The sequence below is a fragment of the Onychostruthus taczanowskii genome, unplaced genomic scaffold (assembly GCF_017590055.1).
Source record: "Onychostruthus taczanowskii isolate IOZ18803 unplaced genomic scaffold, ASM1759005v1 scaffold12, whole genome shotgun sequence".
Classification (NCBI taxonomy): domain Eukaryota; kingdom Metazoa; phylum Chordata; class Aves; order Passeriformes; family Passeridae; genus Onychostruthus; species Onychostruthus taczanowskii.
In genome coordinates this window covers 1,799,628-1,815,995 of record NW_024498351.1, presented here as the reverse complement: position 1 = coordinate 1,815,995, position 16,368 = coordinate 1,799,628, and the positions used below count along the sequence as shown (strand labels likewise).

General features: G+C 44.5%; 1 protein-coding gene across 1 annotated transcript in view; it reads right to left on the bottom strand.

Annotated features, from left to right (window-relative positions):
• LOC121348386 (glutamyl aminopeptidase) overlaps positions 1 to 16,368 on the bottom strand; it is a 64,369-nt gene continuing 48,001 nt past the window's right edge. The window contains exons 21-23 of the mRNA XM_041427800.1: positions 2,357 to 2,474; positions 708 to 1,345; positions 1 to 228 (exon numbers count right to left, since the gene is read on the bottom strand). Coding sequence (XP_041283734.1) covers positions 1 to 228; positions 708 to 1,345; positions 2,357 to 2,474 — 984 coding nt within the window. The remainder of the gene's footprint in view (positions 229 to 707; positions 1,346 to 2,356; positions 2,475 to 16,368) is intronic.

Sequence of the window (16,368 nt, the reverse complement as noted above, 5' to 3'; positions counted from 1 at the left end):
TTAGCATTTTTGGAGGTAAATAACTTCCTTTGGAAAATAGCTGACATCTGAGCCCGGGGAAGAGTTTGTTGTTGAGCTTTTTTCCTTCAATAAAGCCGCGTTTCGGGGGCATTTTTTTTCTTTCAGTAATGCTCCGTTTTGCAGGTTTTCAGCCCGCCTTCTCCCGCCGCCGCGGACGGGGTTGCGGGGGGTGTGCGAGTGGCGTGGCGGGGGGGCCTCCCATGCCGGCTTAAGACAAGGAGGGAGGACAGGGAACCGGCTCAGGGCACTGGTACTAACACGCTTTTTTGGGACATATAATTTACCTTGCTAAATATCTGCCTTGGTACGCGTATTACATGTGTAGGTCTGGATAACAGGCACCCGATAGAGCGTAACAGTCAATAATCCAGAAACTTGGAAGGATTTACACCTTCGGAGCTCCATACAATGCCGGACTAATTGATTGCTAAATGTGAAGTTTTTAAAATGCGAACCCCTTTTAGAATTAATTTCTCTGGCCTCCTGCATCTGCTTCTAAGAGAGGACAAATAAAATAAACTCTAACGTGCAAATTTTAAGTGGCAAGGGAATATTTTTTAATTGTTTGTTTGTTTGTTTTTTTTTGTGGGGGGGGGTTGTGTGTGTGTGTGTATTTTGTTTTGTTGGGGTTAAAAAAAAAAAAAAAAAAGGGCATTTGAAGCCGTTTTTAGGGACCTCGGCCCCACTTGTGCCGGTAGATCCGCGGGACTGGAGCGGGCAGAACGGAGCCGGTGCTCCGCGCCCCTGCGCAGGGAGCCAGCCCTCTGGTGGTGCTCGACGAACGTCGATCCGTGATTTCGGGGATGAGGGTGGCTTGTTTGGTCGCTTTCTCCCTTGCGGCTGTGACCAGCCCCCTCCCGCCCCGAAGTGCAGGGACAGCGCAGGTCTCTCCCCCCTCCGCGGGGCCAGGCGGGGCAGGGCAAACGCTGCCGCAGCCTCAGAGGGATCCGAGCCGAGCCTGCCTTCTCGGAGGGCGGGCTGTGACGGCGCGGGGGGGCCACCGGCCCGACCCTGGCCCCGCGACCTCGCAGGGCCGCCAGCAGCCCGTGCCCGGCAGCTCTGGCGGAGCAGCCCGGCGGTGGCAGCGTTCGAGCGGGGCCCCACGGGCTGCAGCCCCACGGGAGAGAGGCAGCGTGACCGAGGTGGGGACGGGTTCCGCGGCACCGCTTCGGCAAGAGCCTGGGCCGGACCCCACTCGGGGAGGGGGCGGCTCGGCAGGCCCTGCGCGGCCGCGACTCTTCAATGGCATATATCTGGGAGTTTTGGGCTAGAGGCGCAATTTTCCGGGCTGGAGTTTCCCGTCGGGAGCGGGCTATGGACGCGGCTGATGGCCAACCCAATACCAGGAGAAAAGGAAAGAAAGAATAAAAAAAACACCAAAAAAAAAAAAAAAGAAGAAAAAAAGAAAAAGCGTATTAAAAAAAAAAAAATCCAAGCCACAAACTGCCCAATAGCCCACCCGGGAGCAGGAGGCCGCGAGTGCCTCGCTCCGGCAGTGACGAAGACCTGAGCACCCTTTGGAGTCAGCCGCCTGCCCGGGCGGCGCGGCACGGCGCTGAGGAAGGAGCTGTGTGAGCCCTGTGTGTGTCTCTGTGTGTGTGCGAGTGTGCAAAGAGTGTGCGAGAGTGTGGGAGAGAGCTGGCCCCGGACCAGCGCGGCTCCCCACCAAGCCGGGATGCAGCGGAGAAGCGTCTCAGGTTCACTCCCGCGTGTAATACACGCACGCACACATACACGTGTAATACACACGAGCGTATCTATTGCGCACACGTACATATTTCGCACACACAGACACATATGCGCACACACACACAGAGTGCTGTGCGGGCTGTGCTGTGCAGCCGCTGCCCGCAGATTAGAGGGATGCTCCAGAGGCTTTGGCAGGGACTGGCCATGCACGGACCGCGACGGTGAAAACCACGCCTGATCGGAATGGCGGGTCGTGATCGCCATTCAGTCTCTCCCGCAGTTTGACTTTTTTTTTTTGAGGTTTCATCCCCCAAATCCAGGGGCTGAGGGGCCGTGGCGGGGCCGGGCGCGGAGCGAAGCTGATGGCCGCAGTCCCTTTCCCGGCCGCGGGCTTGCGCCCACCGCTAAGCCCGGCCCGCGTTGAACATTAACCGGCTGGAGCGGCCCCGCAGTGTAACAGGCTATGTATAAAAATGAATCATCTCCCAGGTTGTAGTAAAACGTCCTGTAAAGTCCACCTATAAATCCTGGTATGCACTTAGCGCTCTCGGCTTCACGTCTTACCGTTGCTACGCAGTATTTGCCATTCCCTCCTCTCCCCCCTTTTCTCTCCCCCTAAATCCCGCTGGCTGTCTGCGGTCCTAACCCTGGGTCCGCATGCCCTGAGATACAGTCTCATTTCCCCGTGAAGAGAGTGAAGCCCCACAGGGGACCACCGAAGGTCGCAACCGTCGGGGTACTGGGGCCGCCTCGCTCCCTCCAAACTATGGCGAGGAAAAAAAGAAGCTGGATAGGCTCGGCCCTTAACCCTCCAGGGCGGCAGGAGCCCCCATCCCCCGGGGCCAGCCTAGGTGGGGCGGCTCGCAGCTGTCCCTGCTGCTCCCGCCCTTCCAGGGGTCTGTGTCTCTGTGCCTGTGATAAGAAGAGCTACTCATACATTGCAGCAAGGCTCTATAAAACTCAACAAGGCTCCCCCTGCAAATTCGTAACGTATTTTTCTCGGGATTAAAGGGAAAAGAGGGAGACTATTTAATCTGAATGGAGCACAGGACTGCATAACCTTGGTGGGCAGACGCGGGCAAGGATCAATGGGTGTGTAGCCATCAGTGCAGCCCACAGTTCAAATCCGCAACTGGGATTTATGCAATTGGAAAGGAACCCGAGGAACAAGCCCCCTTGCCTGCTGGGTGTGTATGTGGAGAAGTGGCAGCGCTTGGGAAAACACGAGGGTGGAGCCGAGCTCATCGCTTGATGTGTATATTTAGTGTGGTGGTAGTCCCACTGCCTCACGGGGGACTACTTCCATGCTGAAAGTTATTCACATGCCTGAGTGATTTGCTGGATTGTGGCCATATGTAAAGCAATAAATATAAGTGGCTACTTCTGTGCAAGTAAGAGATCCAGAGGTCTCACAAGTAATTTTCCAGCAGATCCAGACTTCATAGTTTTTAAAAGTGAAAAAAATGAAGGGAACTCGTTTGTTTCATTCAATTAAAAAAAAAAAACAAACCCCACCAACAATTAAGGTCACTGGGACAATAAAAGCATAAAGGAGTATAAAGCCTTTTCTTTATGTAAAACCTTGATGGGCACTTTCAAGACTGCATTATCTGGAGAGGAGAAGGAATCTACAAGCCTGTGCCGATGCAGTTTTCAACCTTCCGAGCCACAAACTCTTGCATCTGCTGAGTTTGTGATGCAGAACTAAGGAGTGAAGGAATTTCTTGCCAGGCTGGGGGACGATGTGTCAGTGTGACTGGGTGCCAGCCCGTTTGGTGCTCCTTTGAAGTCAGCAGAGTCTGAGCTGGCAGTGCTCTGTGCAAGGGCAGTTCCCAAGTAAGCAGAAACTCTCCCTATGGGGTTTGGGGTGGTTGAATTCCCATGATTTCTCCAGGGAAGGTCATGCGTGCTTCCCACTCTTCAGCTGGGATGGGAAGAGCAGTGGAGACTGAGGTGGCTTTTCTGCCCTCTTTCTTCTATATGCAGAGCCAAAGTCTCTGGCATTTCTCAATTTTTTTAGATTTTTTTTTTTTTCATACAAAGCAAAACAGAGTTTGAGTAAAATAATAGCATCCAGCTTTTGGCAATGCTTCCTATAAATTCATGGCTTTAGCCTGGACTCTCTCATGGCCAGACTGTAAATTTTCACGTTCTAACTCCCTGTGACAAATCTCTAGCCCCAGTCATTGTTATTTCCTTCAGCTTTCACATCCTTCTGGCAAAAACCTCCAACTCTGGCATTTTTTTCCCAAAACAGAAATTCCTACCACAAGGCCCATCACCCTGAGAACATTTTTAATAAACATGTTTGGAAAATGAAAATAAGATACATAAAATATATGAATGCAAGAAACATCAAATGAAAACTTGGAAAGGGTTTCAAGTAGTATTACAAATAGGAAATAGCTTTCCAGAGATAAAAATACTCCATGTGTTTTGTTAACACCAACAGGCAGTTGGGCTTTATTCTCATGGTTTATTTGGAAGTTAAGGGACACCTTTGTCCTACTTGATGTACTTGTAACTGTTGGCTGAGCCAGGAGGTCAGAGACTTTAGCTTGTAATCAGTGGGTGACCGGCAACATCCTTGACAAATAATGTTGGCGTGACACGATCAGGGCGACAGCCATTCTCACATGTCAACAGCTATAGCTCAGTAAGTTAAGGACTTGGGGAGGGATGTTTCATAGCACAGGTCATTTTTTTAAATCCTGGATCATGCACCTGAGATGCTGTTTTAAACTTCACCCCCTGATGCAGACCAGAAATACTGGCGCCCACTGACAGGGGTGGTTTTGTTTTATTTTGGTTTGGGTTTTTTTTTTTTTTTTCACAACAAAAAGGGATATTAATTACCTCTAAGAGTGGTCTCATTGCTCATAAATGACAGTTGTAGGTTCTCAGGAACTTAGGGGGTGTTTCCTTTGAATTATCTAGGGCACAGGACATGTTGCATTTTTCTGTCTTCTGAACTGAAAGGCTTCTGAAACTGGAGCACAGCTCTAACAATTCTTTCCAGGACAATGAAGTACTTAATTCTTGTGATGGCCAGGCATTGCTATTTGAGACCACTCATATTCCCTCTGGTAGAGCTGGCAGCTCTGGGGACATAAATAACACAGCTTGGGGACCCAAGCAAGCATTGTTTACATGGAAATATTACGGACCTACACCGGTCAGTGTAGTGTTCCCCTCCTTGTGCTGGAAGGAGCAGAAGCTGTGAGGTGCTTGTTGATCCAATGCATGCATATACATAAATGCCATCGGCTTCCGATGGCATTTGAACAGGATGAGAATGACTCGACCCATACTGGAAGACAGCAGGAATGGAGCATGTGCCCACGGAACATGCTGAATCAGGACCAGACTCCAAGGCTGGAGAGGAAGAACTGCAAACAGGTTCCCTTTTTATGGCCTTAGACAGGCTCATTTAATCTTGCATGGCTGGGCAAGAAGAATAACTGGAGGTTCTACAGTGCCTAGAACAAAAAAATTCCCAACCAGAAAATACTTAATCTCTGGCCAGAGAAATCAAGCAGCTATTTGGTATGTCTTATGTTTAGGGAAATAAAGGAATTTGAAATGGAGAAAACCCTCTAAAGGAACTGTGTGGAGGCTTTTCATGGGGAAAGGAAGAGACCATGCTGACCCTCTCTGGAGTTTGCAGGCATGAGCACACACCATGCAGATGCATGTTAGAAACATGTTGCATTAGAAGTCACAGAGTGGTTCCCTTACTTCTCTCTTCTGTCTGGAGCAATGAAGCCAAAGAATGAATAAGAAGAAAAGATGAAACAGCTTGAGAAGAGGAAAAGAGAACTTATTTCTGGTTCCTGTGAGATGACTTGTGCAGTGACTGTCACAAGAATAAACCTCAATTGAATACAATGCCACCGAAACCAATGTGCTGTCATTAAGACAAATCTGTATACTCTCTAGATCAGCTCAGGGGTGGTATGTTACAAGAGTGATGATTCTGAATCTAATTCATTGGTGATATAACCAGGCAATTTTGTTTTACTGATTTATTTTAGTGGCACATTTTCACTTTCTTAAAAGGAATCTAATTGAATTTCCCACAGAGGGAAAATGGGACAGCTAAATTGGTAGTCTTAATGTAGATTCTATAAAGGTAATGAAGATGCTCAGAATTTATTCCTTGTTATTCTTCATGGCCTCTGATAAATTTCACTGGAAAATCTAGTTTACATGTATATACCAGCAGAGTGTGTGGAGTGTTGTGGGCAGAATGCCCATCCTGATTACCCCAGAGGATTAGGAATGTCAGGCTGTTACAAGGGAAAAAGCAGAGCCTAGAACATGCCTCAAGAAATAATGCTCCAGTCCTGTCCTGCCATGCTTTTCAACTGCAGAGTGCTTGAGAAAGTACCTGCTTGAGGATTTGTTCTCAGTGTGCTGAGGTCTCCCAGAGGTACAAATAAAAGCCTGCCACTGTCCATTAGGAGATGTGTGATTTGGGGCTAGAAATATGGACTTCAGCCAAATCAGTGAAAAGTATAAAATCACAAAAAGCAGTTCTTGACATGTTGGCAAGAAACCCAAGACAGTATCCGACACTCATCTACACACAATGCTACAGCTCCGCACTGCTGAACTCCTAAAGGCATGACATCAGCTATGCAACCCTGGCTCCGCGGCCTCTGTGATTAAACTGCTGCCATGCAATCTGGCGTAGTAACTGGTGTTGGACACACAGTACCCCAAGGGGCTCTTGATGTTTTAGACTGTAGCCAAGAGTTGCTGTTGACTGGAGGCACAGTAGTAACCCCTCTTTCAGCTGCTTCCCACTCTCCCATATTCCCCTGTGAAGTGTTTATGGATGGGACGTCTCCATCTTCTGGAAGTGAACTCTTCTTCCAGACTCCCTCTGTGAGCAAACAGTAAAACCCCAAGGGAGCTGGTAGCTGAGGCCCCAGCACCAAGAGGGTGAGACAATTGCTAGATACTATGGGAGCGCAGAATGACCCTATCTTTTGCCTTCAGCAAAGAGGGTCTGACAGACACACCCTGTCTCCTGGACCCTTCTACACAGAGGGTCCTTGGCCATGGTGTTACTGGCCCATCCTAACATTTGGCAGGTTTTGAAGCTGAGCATAGCTAACCAGGTTGCAAATAGGCTGTACAAATGCTGAACTCAGTGAAATGCAGGACACAAGCACTAGTTCATGTTTCAGGCACATGGACAAGGTCAAGCTACTAAGATGGTATTTAAACTGAAGGATCAGGAATGCTTCAAGACCTTCAAATCCAAGTGCGTATTCTGGTCATCTAGACTGGTGTAATGCTTTAAGCAGTCAAAAATATGTTGAATAGGCCTACGTATTTAACTACAGGAAGGAAACCAGGCACACAAGCAAGCTTAGAGGGAATTACAGTGTGTTCTCATCAGGTCCTTGGTGTGTACCAAAGGAGATGGGCACCTGGAAGGTCCTGTGTAGTTCATATGCCATGCAGACATTCTTTTCCAGCTGCCCTTCGAGCAACAATTGCCTAACTAGAGCAAAAATTGTTTCCCATGTGGTGTAAAGATAAAAGTGCATTGGTGTTTGTGAAATGCCCAGTTAACTTGGTAAGGAAGAGCACTTCAGCTTATGGCCGACAAATTAAATCCCTAATTTCTATCTAGAAATGGGTACTTCTTATGCATAATGCACACCTTCTTTTTTATGGATTTTAAAAAAATATATTTTTAATTTTTGTTGTTGTTGTTATTGGTTTTTTTAATGCATAAGATTAGTGTTCCAACTCCATATCTTTTATTCTGGTGAAAAACATAATCTTCATAAAATTATCTGGAGACAAAGTGGCTTGTTTGCCCATGGAGTGGAAATTGGCTACCTTCACTAAGGAACCACAAAAGGTTTCAATCCAAAAGACAGGCACAGCTACAGGAAAAACTGACTCAGAATGAAGCAGCCATCTCACTGCAATATCATTAAGGAAAGACTTTAATAGGTTGGGACAGATTTATGTAATTAGTACAACCAGCTCATTATCTGAGACAAGGCATCTACATCATGTCTCTATGTGAAATTGTAGACAAGTGTGAGCTGATTACGTTACATGTAAGTAGTGGGGTGAAGCAACACATTTGGTTCAAATAATGTAAAAAGAGTACCTAATAGTTTAGGTACGATGGCATGAGTGATTTATAACTCTCTGCTTTGTCAAATCAAGTTGATCAAGTCAGACCTTTTCATTTGGTCTTCCCAAGGAAAAGCGCAAAGCATTTTAGGGGCTCGTCTCCAGAAAAAGTGCCACAGTAGTAGAGATGCCAACTTTTCATTTTCCCAGTGGGTGGTCTGCTGCAAAATTCCCAAAAGACAAAGGATCTAGAGCTAGACAGGGCCTCTCTTAAGCTAAAGTGTTTAAGAGATTTTTTTATGTGTAATTTAAGATGTTTGCTGAGAAACACAGACTCTGATTTAACTATTTGCAGCTTATGATTTTTCCATTAGAAAATCTTATGGAACCACCAGCACATTCCGTATTTGACTGACCACAAAATCACAACTTTTTCCCTCAAATCTGTTGCCCCACAGCAGTGGTCTTTGTTCTTCTCCTTTCTCATTAGGCTTGTGCTTATTTGGAAATTGTCACAGAAGACACTCAACTGCTGTCATTCACACTAAGCAATATGAGCCTCTAAAAATATTGCCACTAGCCTCTTTGGGGCAATTTGCAAAACATGGAAGTCATCTGGAAGTCTGGGCAGATTGGCATCCCTGCTTAATATTTAACACAATGCCCCCAAACACCCAAAAGTTCCACTCAATCCTTTCTGTGCAGAGCCCTTTCTCTAACAGCCAGGAAGATCAAACTGTAGAGAAGGCGAGCAGCAGTCAGCATTCTTGCACATATAAACTTCCGAGTCATCCCAAAGATGTTGGAACTGCATTGCAACAGGCAACTACATCTAATTGTCTCCCTTATTTAAGTATTATATTTTTTTTGTAGGAAATATATAACTTTTGTTTGACAGTGCAACAGGGTGGTCCTCTTTAAGTAGCCAAAAGGACCTGGAGCCAGTTTTCCCTTCTGCTCACTCCAGTAAGCTCTTTTTAAGGAAGTAGATGTGTGAAGGAACAGCAGACAAGATAGAGACTGGAGCCAGATGTTCCTCTGAGAGCAGCCTTCCTGACTGGGATACAAATCCAGCTGCTTACTGACTCAGGGATTCCAGGCAGAAAGCTCTGGGATTTGCCATGTGTGTGCACAGGCACAGCCTTCACTCCCCTATGCTTACTCTCCCCAGCCTGCAGATGGAGGGGGAAAGTGTCTGCTTGTCTGGGAAATGGATGCTGTGAGCATGATGAGCATGTGCCATACAAGCCTTTTGAGAGAAAGCTCCAGCTTCCCAAATTGTGCAGATGAGTTAGGTAGGCACATTTGTCCTCACACCTGTGCTAAGAAATCCTGTTCTCTGAAGTGAACTGCTGCCTTAGATAGTCTGGGCATTTGTTTAATTTATGGGAAGAATGCCGAGGAAACTGCTCTACTGTGCATGTGCTGCAAGCTGACAACTTGCACCTAGCTTGTAAAATATATTCAATATTTCTGGACAAACTTACAAACAACTCCTAGTTAAGATAATAAACTGCTTTGCCAAAGTCAACATAGGCTGTAGCACGTATTATATCATCACCAAAAACCACCTTCCCTCCAAAAATTATGGTTCAGCACCAGGCAATCAGACAACTTCTCTATTCCAAAAAGGGTTTAATGCCACTGATTCTGGGGGAAGACAGAACTTCCCCGCACTACTGGCCTCTAGGTCTAAGACCCTAACCAAAACTCTGGTGGGATGTGATTCCACAGGCTGTACAGATTACTTGCTTGGAGATGGCTAGGGATAATAAGCCACAAAAGATGAAGAAAAGCCCATTTAGGGTGCTTTTTATTTTATACTTTTTTCAAAGTTTAGGAACAGATGTCACACATGTAAATTAAGATACGCAAGGCTCTTGCTTACAAATTCTGGAAAGGTGCACCATAGCCCAGACTCTGAAGCAGGCCTCTACACTCTGTACCTGTTCTTATTCATGGTGTGTTTCATTATGAGACAGCGCCAGTGACAATTATCCACACTGAAAAAACTAAAGCAGGCTGTGACTTTCTGCTGCTGAGCAGCCGTGTCATTCAGCTGCCTCTAAATTACCTCCTCAGGCACAGAGGTCTTGGTGGGCTGTGAACCACCTGGGTTATTTGTCCTCTGCTGCTCCACACTGTGTGTGCAGGTTAACAGGAGAGAGCTTTGCAGACTTCGGTCTGTGTGGCTCAGCACGGCTGTGTTGCCTGCGAGCCCTGGAGCTGGCCACCAGCAGAGGTACCCAGCCCCTGGGACAATACACACTGCCAGCCCTGGGCTGTCAGCACGGGTGGCTGAGCTCCAGCACTGCAGCCAGAGCCTTGGCAGCTCTGCAAGCTCACTTTCACTCACAGCCAGGATTAGGAGCACCTCTCATCCTCCTTGATAAAACCCAGCATGGGAGTGGATTTGACCTGCTCCTAAGCCAAGTGCAGCTCAGCAGCCACAGCTTGGCCAGCTCTGCCTCATGCTGCTACACTCCTCATCTTCATGGTTTTGAGACTTGCCTCCAGAAACTTTGACTGTAAAGTGGCAGCACTGGTTGCTTCATCTTCTAGATATGAAGAGCAGCAGAAGTGAAGTAGTGGAGAAAGAGGGATCACTGTTTCTCTGACTGTACTAACATTCCCTCTGGAAAAATAGCATATTAGTATTTTATACTAGTGCTTTTAATTGGTAGTTACTTGCTGGCTTTGCAATACAATAATCCCAAGGAAGACGGGTTCACATTCAGCTAAGCACTGCTAGCTAGCACAAGGTGAGAAATTCCCTGCTCAGAAAGGCTGCCATTTAAATAGATAAGGCAAATTGTAGGAGGAGAAACAGAGCTAGAGGAAAGTGAAAAGACTTGCTCAAGGTCACATGGCAGATCAGTGGCAGATCAACAAAACAGTCTGGTTGTCTGAAGTGCCAGTCTACTGCCTTGGGAAATCTTTAGAAAAAGGTCTCTAACAGCTGTAGCTATCCTCATGCCCATAGTGTCCCTCTGCACACTCATAGTGTCCCCCATCACAACTCAAACTCTGACATTCCAGAAGTAAGAATTCTATACTTCATGCACTTAGAGCATGATTTCCTAATGTGACTAATTTGAAAGTGAAATGGTTTGTTACATCAGTAATTAATTTTTGAAAATTAAATTTTGTAAAGTGTAGGTGAACTGAAGTTTATTTTTTTTCTGTGCTGAGAGGAACATGCTGGTGATCATAATCTTGGCTAAAATATAGGATAAGGAACTTTTTGTCCTTCTCCCTTCCCCCCCCACCCCATGTGCTATTTTGAGTTGGCATGTGTTTACAGAGATAACATTTGATGTCATAGTTGCCACATTTGACAGAGAAAAGCCTGAGAGAACCATTAACTATAGGACGAGTCAGCAATCTAAGGTATCTTTGTCCTTTGCTAAATGATTAGCTCAAAGCAATGCTCCATCTGAAGTTTCCAGCCCAAGAAAATCCCACAAACAAACATTCTAATAGCTATTATAAAATAAAGAATCCTTTATACGTAACAGAATTTTACAACTGTGCAAAATCAACTCATCTTTATTGCCCACTAGAAAAAAAAGTACTTATTTGTATTCATTTCTAAATGCATAACAGCAATGTTAACTACAGATTTGAAAGCATCAGTGAAAGAGAGAATAGAAACTAGAGACAAATAGGAGTCAGGATGCCAGATGTCTGTTTCTGCTCTACCACTTGGTTGCTTTGTAACCCTGGGTATGTTGCTTAAGCTCTCCACCTCAGTGCATCTATATGCAAAAGGCAACAATGATTTCTCATTCACAGAAAGATTCTACTTCTTTTGGCATAGATCTAGACCTTCGACCCTTCCAGGGATCTGCTTGTGAAGATTCTGGGAAAAGTTTTTTCTCCCCAGTGAGCTGTGAATCCTATGGGATAATATTCAGTAGACTAGATGCTGCGCCAAAAAGAAGTGCTGCATGGAAACTGCATTCCTAGGATACTGCTGGTTGTAGCTGCTTTGAGAACTCCTGAGGGGGAGGATGTTGCTGGTCTATCATGAAGACCCAGACTGGATTTTATTCTCTTAGACACCTTCAAGCCCTCAGAGCAGCCACTGATATTTTTGCCTGCAACTCAGTTGGTTTCTTGAAGCCACAGCTGCAAGGAAAAGATGGGAACAGGACAGGGACAGCTTAATTTGCATGTGTAGGGGAGAGGCACACAGGAGATTCGTTGGGTAATGGGATCTCAGCAGTTGGGGAAAGATCCCATTATGAAGCATATTTAAATTCACTGCTAATGCATTAAGAAAAGTGAGATAATTTTTAACACACTACTTGTGAAATACATTCCTTGAAGAAGTGCTTTAGCAAAAGGTGTGACACAGATGCCTGAATTAGTAACTGCTGTTATTGGGAAATACAGCACTACATTGCATCCATTAGAATGTAAAGTTGCCTCATGTAAATAACTATTTAAATTTTTTTCCATACGTTCCTTCATACGAAAACATCCACGATAGTTGTCTATCTTTGGCTGCTGATTTATGTATCTTTTGGTTAAAGATTCTACACAAATGGCTCATCCACTGTTTCCAGGGATAATGAAATTAATCTACCATTTGGCTCATTTTCCAAAAAGAGAAAAACAATCTCATCCTGCTGCAAAGCAATGGCTTGTATATGCTTAGGAGCAGGGATATTAATTTGCTGAAAAGGTTATACTGGTGTGAGGAACATGCCCTTTCCTCTCCTAAACATTATCAGCCAAATTTCTGAAATTCTATTTTGGACGTACTCTAGAAAGACTTAGAGTTGGGCAGCTAAATTATCTGAAGCTTACTCATGTGGTACCCCACAGCTTGCATCGAACTGTGGCTGCTGCAGGAAACATGCACGGATGTGTTACAAAGCCAAGCTGCTGCAGTACGCCCCAGCCAGCTCCCTGCACTGATGGCAAGACAGGGCTGCTGCTTGCTTCACTCCTTGGAACCACCCAGGCATCTGTCAAACAGACCCGCAGGCTGTCTTTCTGAACCCCAGCTACCCACCCCAGGCTCCACTGGGCTGGGCAGGCTTTTCCTTGGCCAGCTTGGAAGATCTTAAAGAGTTTGTGGTCGAGTGACGGCTGGAATCACCACTTTTTATAAAACAGAACTTGACAAAAGAATTAATTTATCCAGTCCAGGCTGAAATTTAGGGAGGGCTGATCACTTTGTCTGTAGAGATGGTGGGGAACTAAACACTGTTTGAATCAGAACACTCACAGCCCAAGACCATGACAGCCTGAGACAGCACAGACAAGGGCACTGTGGCATTAGGAAGAATTGTGATGGGTCATAATCCACTCTGGAGTTTGTAAGTGCGAGTAGTGGGCAATCGGCGTAGATAATGAAGGCAACAATAGTGAGTTTGGTTAGATGACATTTTCCATCCTCATGGTGAAGAGCATGCTGGGGGAAGAGCTCAGCCTGAGTGGGCCCCATTGCCTGTGTCACCTCTGCCACAGCCTTGCAAAGCCAGGCTGCTGTTTCCACCCAGGAAGGGCTCAGGGATGAGGTGGTAGCAGCTGTGGCTGGAGAGGAAGTGGGACTGTCACTATCAGTTGGTCTGGGAATGACATTGTTCCATCCCCAGGATTTTGCATGAAGGAACCCAGTTCCAGCCCACCCCATTCTCTCTGCGGCAAACTGGGCCACCTCTGCCTTTCTTTTCTTATCCCAGGAGAAGAAAACAGGGTTTTTCTACACAGGTGAGAAGCCTCAAGCTGAACGTTTACTCATGGGTGGAAAGAGGGCACCAAAGAGCAGTGCTGGTGTGCAGCCTTCAGCTTGAGGATAGTGTCTACATGTTTTAGGATCAAACAGCTCTTTATACTCACACTATGCACATACATGTTCCAGCGATGTCCCCACCCCATGTCACGTCAGGATCTTGCTGTGCATGGAGCCTGGCATGGAGCTGCAATGGGCCCTGGGATGGAGACCTGAGGGCACATAGTGTATCTGACAGGAGACAGCACTGGCTCTTATAAAGTTATATCTCTATACACAAGCAGTGTTATAGCTATGCATGGAGATTACAACCTATTGTTATGATGGCTAGAGAAGGGAGAGATAGGGAGCTGGAGTTTGAGGATGTTTGTAATCAGTGCTCCTCTGGTACCCATACAGAAGAGGAGGCTATCAAAAGTGTTGATCTTAAGGTAACACCAAACTACACAATTTTCTCCAAAATTTTTCTTCAAACCCTTTTTTGTCCAGTTAAAATAATTGCTAGACATGTTACTGGTGAATAATGACAGTGGAATTTGTACCATGTAATGGTGAGTACCTGAAGAACACAATGTAACCTCTCTGGTATTCCAATTTTGTGGAAATTCTTGACTTTACCCTCTCTGTGCTTACTTCACCATGATAAAACCAAAGACAATACTCTTCCTCTTTGTCTTGCCTAGGAAATTTTTATTTGCCTTCTAAGTTCAGGAAAGTAGAGAAAAGAACAAAAGAAAAAGAAGAAAAATCAAAATAAGCAAACAGAATTAGATTGTTTTTTTCTCTAAAAACTTTGAACATTTTAAAACCCAAACATTTTTCACAAAAAAAAAAAAAAAAAAAAAGGAAAAAAAACCCAAACCTCCCACATCTGTTACTTATAAAATTCCATTTTAATGTGTTGGGTTTTTCTTGTTTGTTTTTTGGTTTTTTTTGGGTTTTTTTTGTTTTTTTTTTTTTAACTGGCTCCCAGTCAGATGACAAAAAAGCAAATTAGACACAAGAATTACATGTTGTACCAGTAAGTGCTAGAGTCCCTGAAAGAATATAGCAGTGATTACTTTTTTTCTAAAGATTTGGCAAGGGAGGTATGATTGGAAGAGGGATAGAAGGAGCAGAGGTAGCTTGAGAACAAAGAGAAGGGTGATTAATAGAATACAATTCTCTTTATCTTCCCTGCTTCAAGATACCAAAAATATTCAGGTGAGTAACGAAAAAGGCAAGTACGTGTTACAGCCCTGACGAGAGCCTCAGTCAAATGAAAAAAACTTCCAGATAAATCCATTTTCTTCTTCAGATTAATATATTCAAAAAAGCACAAGCTTGTCAGCTTGGGCACTAGACTTATTTTTAAACATTTATCTAGTCAACATGCCAAGCTCCTTGATATGCTCACAAGCAAAATTCTTAAGCCCAGCACTTTATAGCTGCAGAAGGGCACTGTTGCCTTCCTTGGGAAGCGCATTATTTCAGCTGTGTCTGCACACAGGAGCTGTGCCTCTTCCTCCACTTGGGCATAAGAGCACAAACACAGCCATTCCCCCCTGCCCCATATCGTGACTGCCATTATACCAACATAAAGACCCCATACCGATGTTGTTATTCTTCACCAGGAAAAGGAATGACTTGCAAGCACCTTCCTGCCACTGTAAGCGCATTGATACCAGGAGCTGTAGATGAAGTTAAAAGAGCCCCCTTGTGCTTCCCCCTCTCCAGGTCTCTCACACAACTGACACAGTTATATTTGTACAAAATCTAGCTATAGAGCAGGCTTTCATGGACCAGGAGTCTTTACTCTTTTTTAATCCACTTAGACTAACAGCAGTGTACTGCTAATTCACATGGCGAAGGGCAAAGGGCTTTTTGCAAAGAACAACTTTTCCTTGTAGCAAAAATAGATGAACCCACTTTCCTCCAAAGAATTGATTAGTGGATGCCTTTGTGGATTTTGTACAGCAATCTGCTCATGTGAACTAGGTGTAGTTTGGTGGATGCAGAGGCTTAACCCCCCCTTTCTCCAACCAAATGTGGGAAAGGAAGAAATTGATGCATAAATTAAGATTGCAAAAAAATGCAAGATCTCTGTTTATTTTTTTTACACATAACATGTTTGGCTTCACATGTAATACCAAACATTTTAAAATAATAGGAATACAGAGCCCTCTGATGTTTTCCTAAAATGCCTGTAATGCTAAAAATCTCAGTCTCCATTAATTTGACAACACATATTAATGGGAAACAAATTTACAAATTTGTTAAGAGCTAACTTCATCCTGTTAACCCTGCTGCTAGCCCAAAGAGCCTTGGTCCATAAAGAAGTTTCTTATGAAATGGACAACTAAATTTTATTGATTTATTAAATATTAAAGGATATGTACACTTTAGTGCATTTTACAGACATACTTGTTTAGATTGGGTTTTAAGCCACTCAGGATTTTCAATAGAAATCAAGCATTCCAGAATCCAGGCTACTGCTGCTGCCTCAGTTGAGATAAGCTGCTAAAAGAATTTTTAAATATTACATGGTCTCCTATGCGCTACTTACCATTCAATTACATTAGTACTGTCTGATCCAATAAAGATAGGCACTGTGACAATTCTAAGAAAACAGAAAAAAAAAAAAATATATATAAAAAATATATATAATATGAATTTATATAAAATATAATAAATGTATAAAATATAAAAATATAAAAATAAAATAAAAATAAATAAATAAATAAATATAGATATATACTTCTGTTTTCTTAGAATATACACACACATTAGCAGGCACCACCAGACCAGAAATTATTAAAAAAATGGAA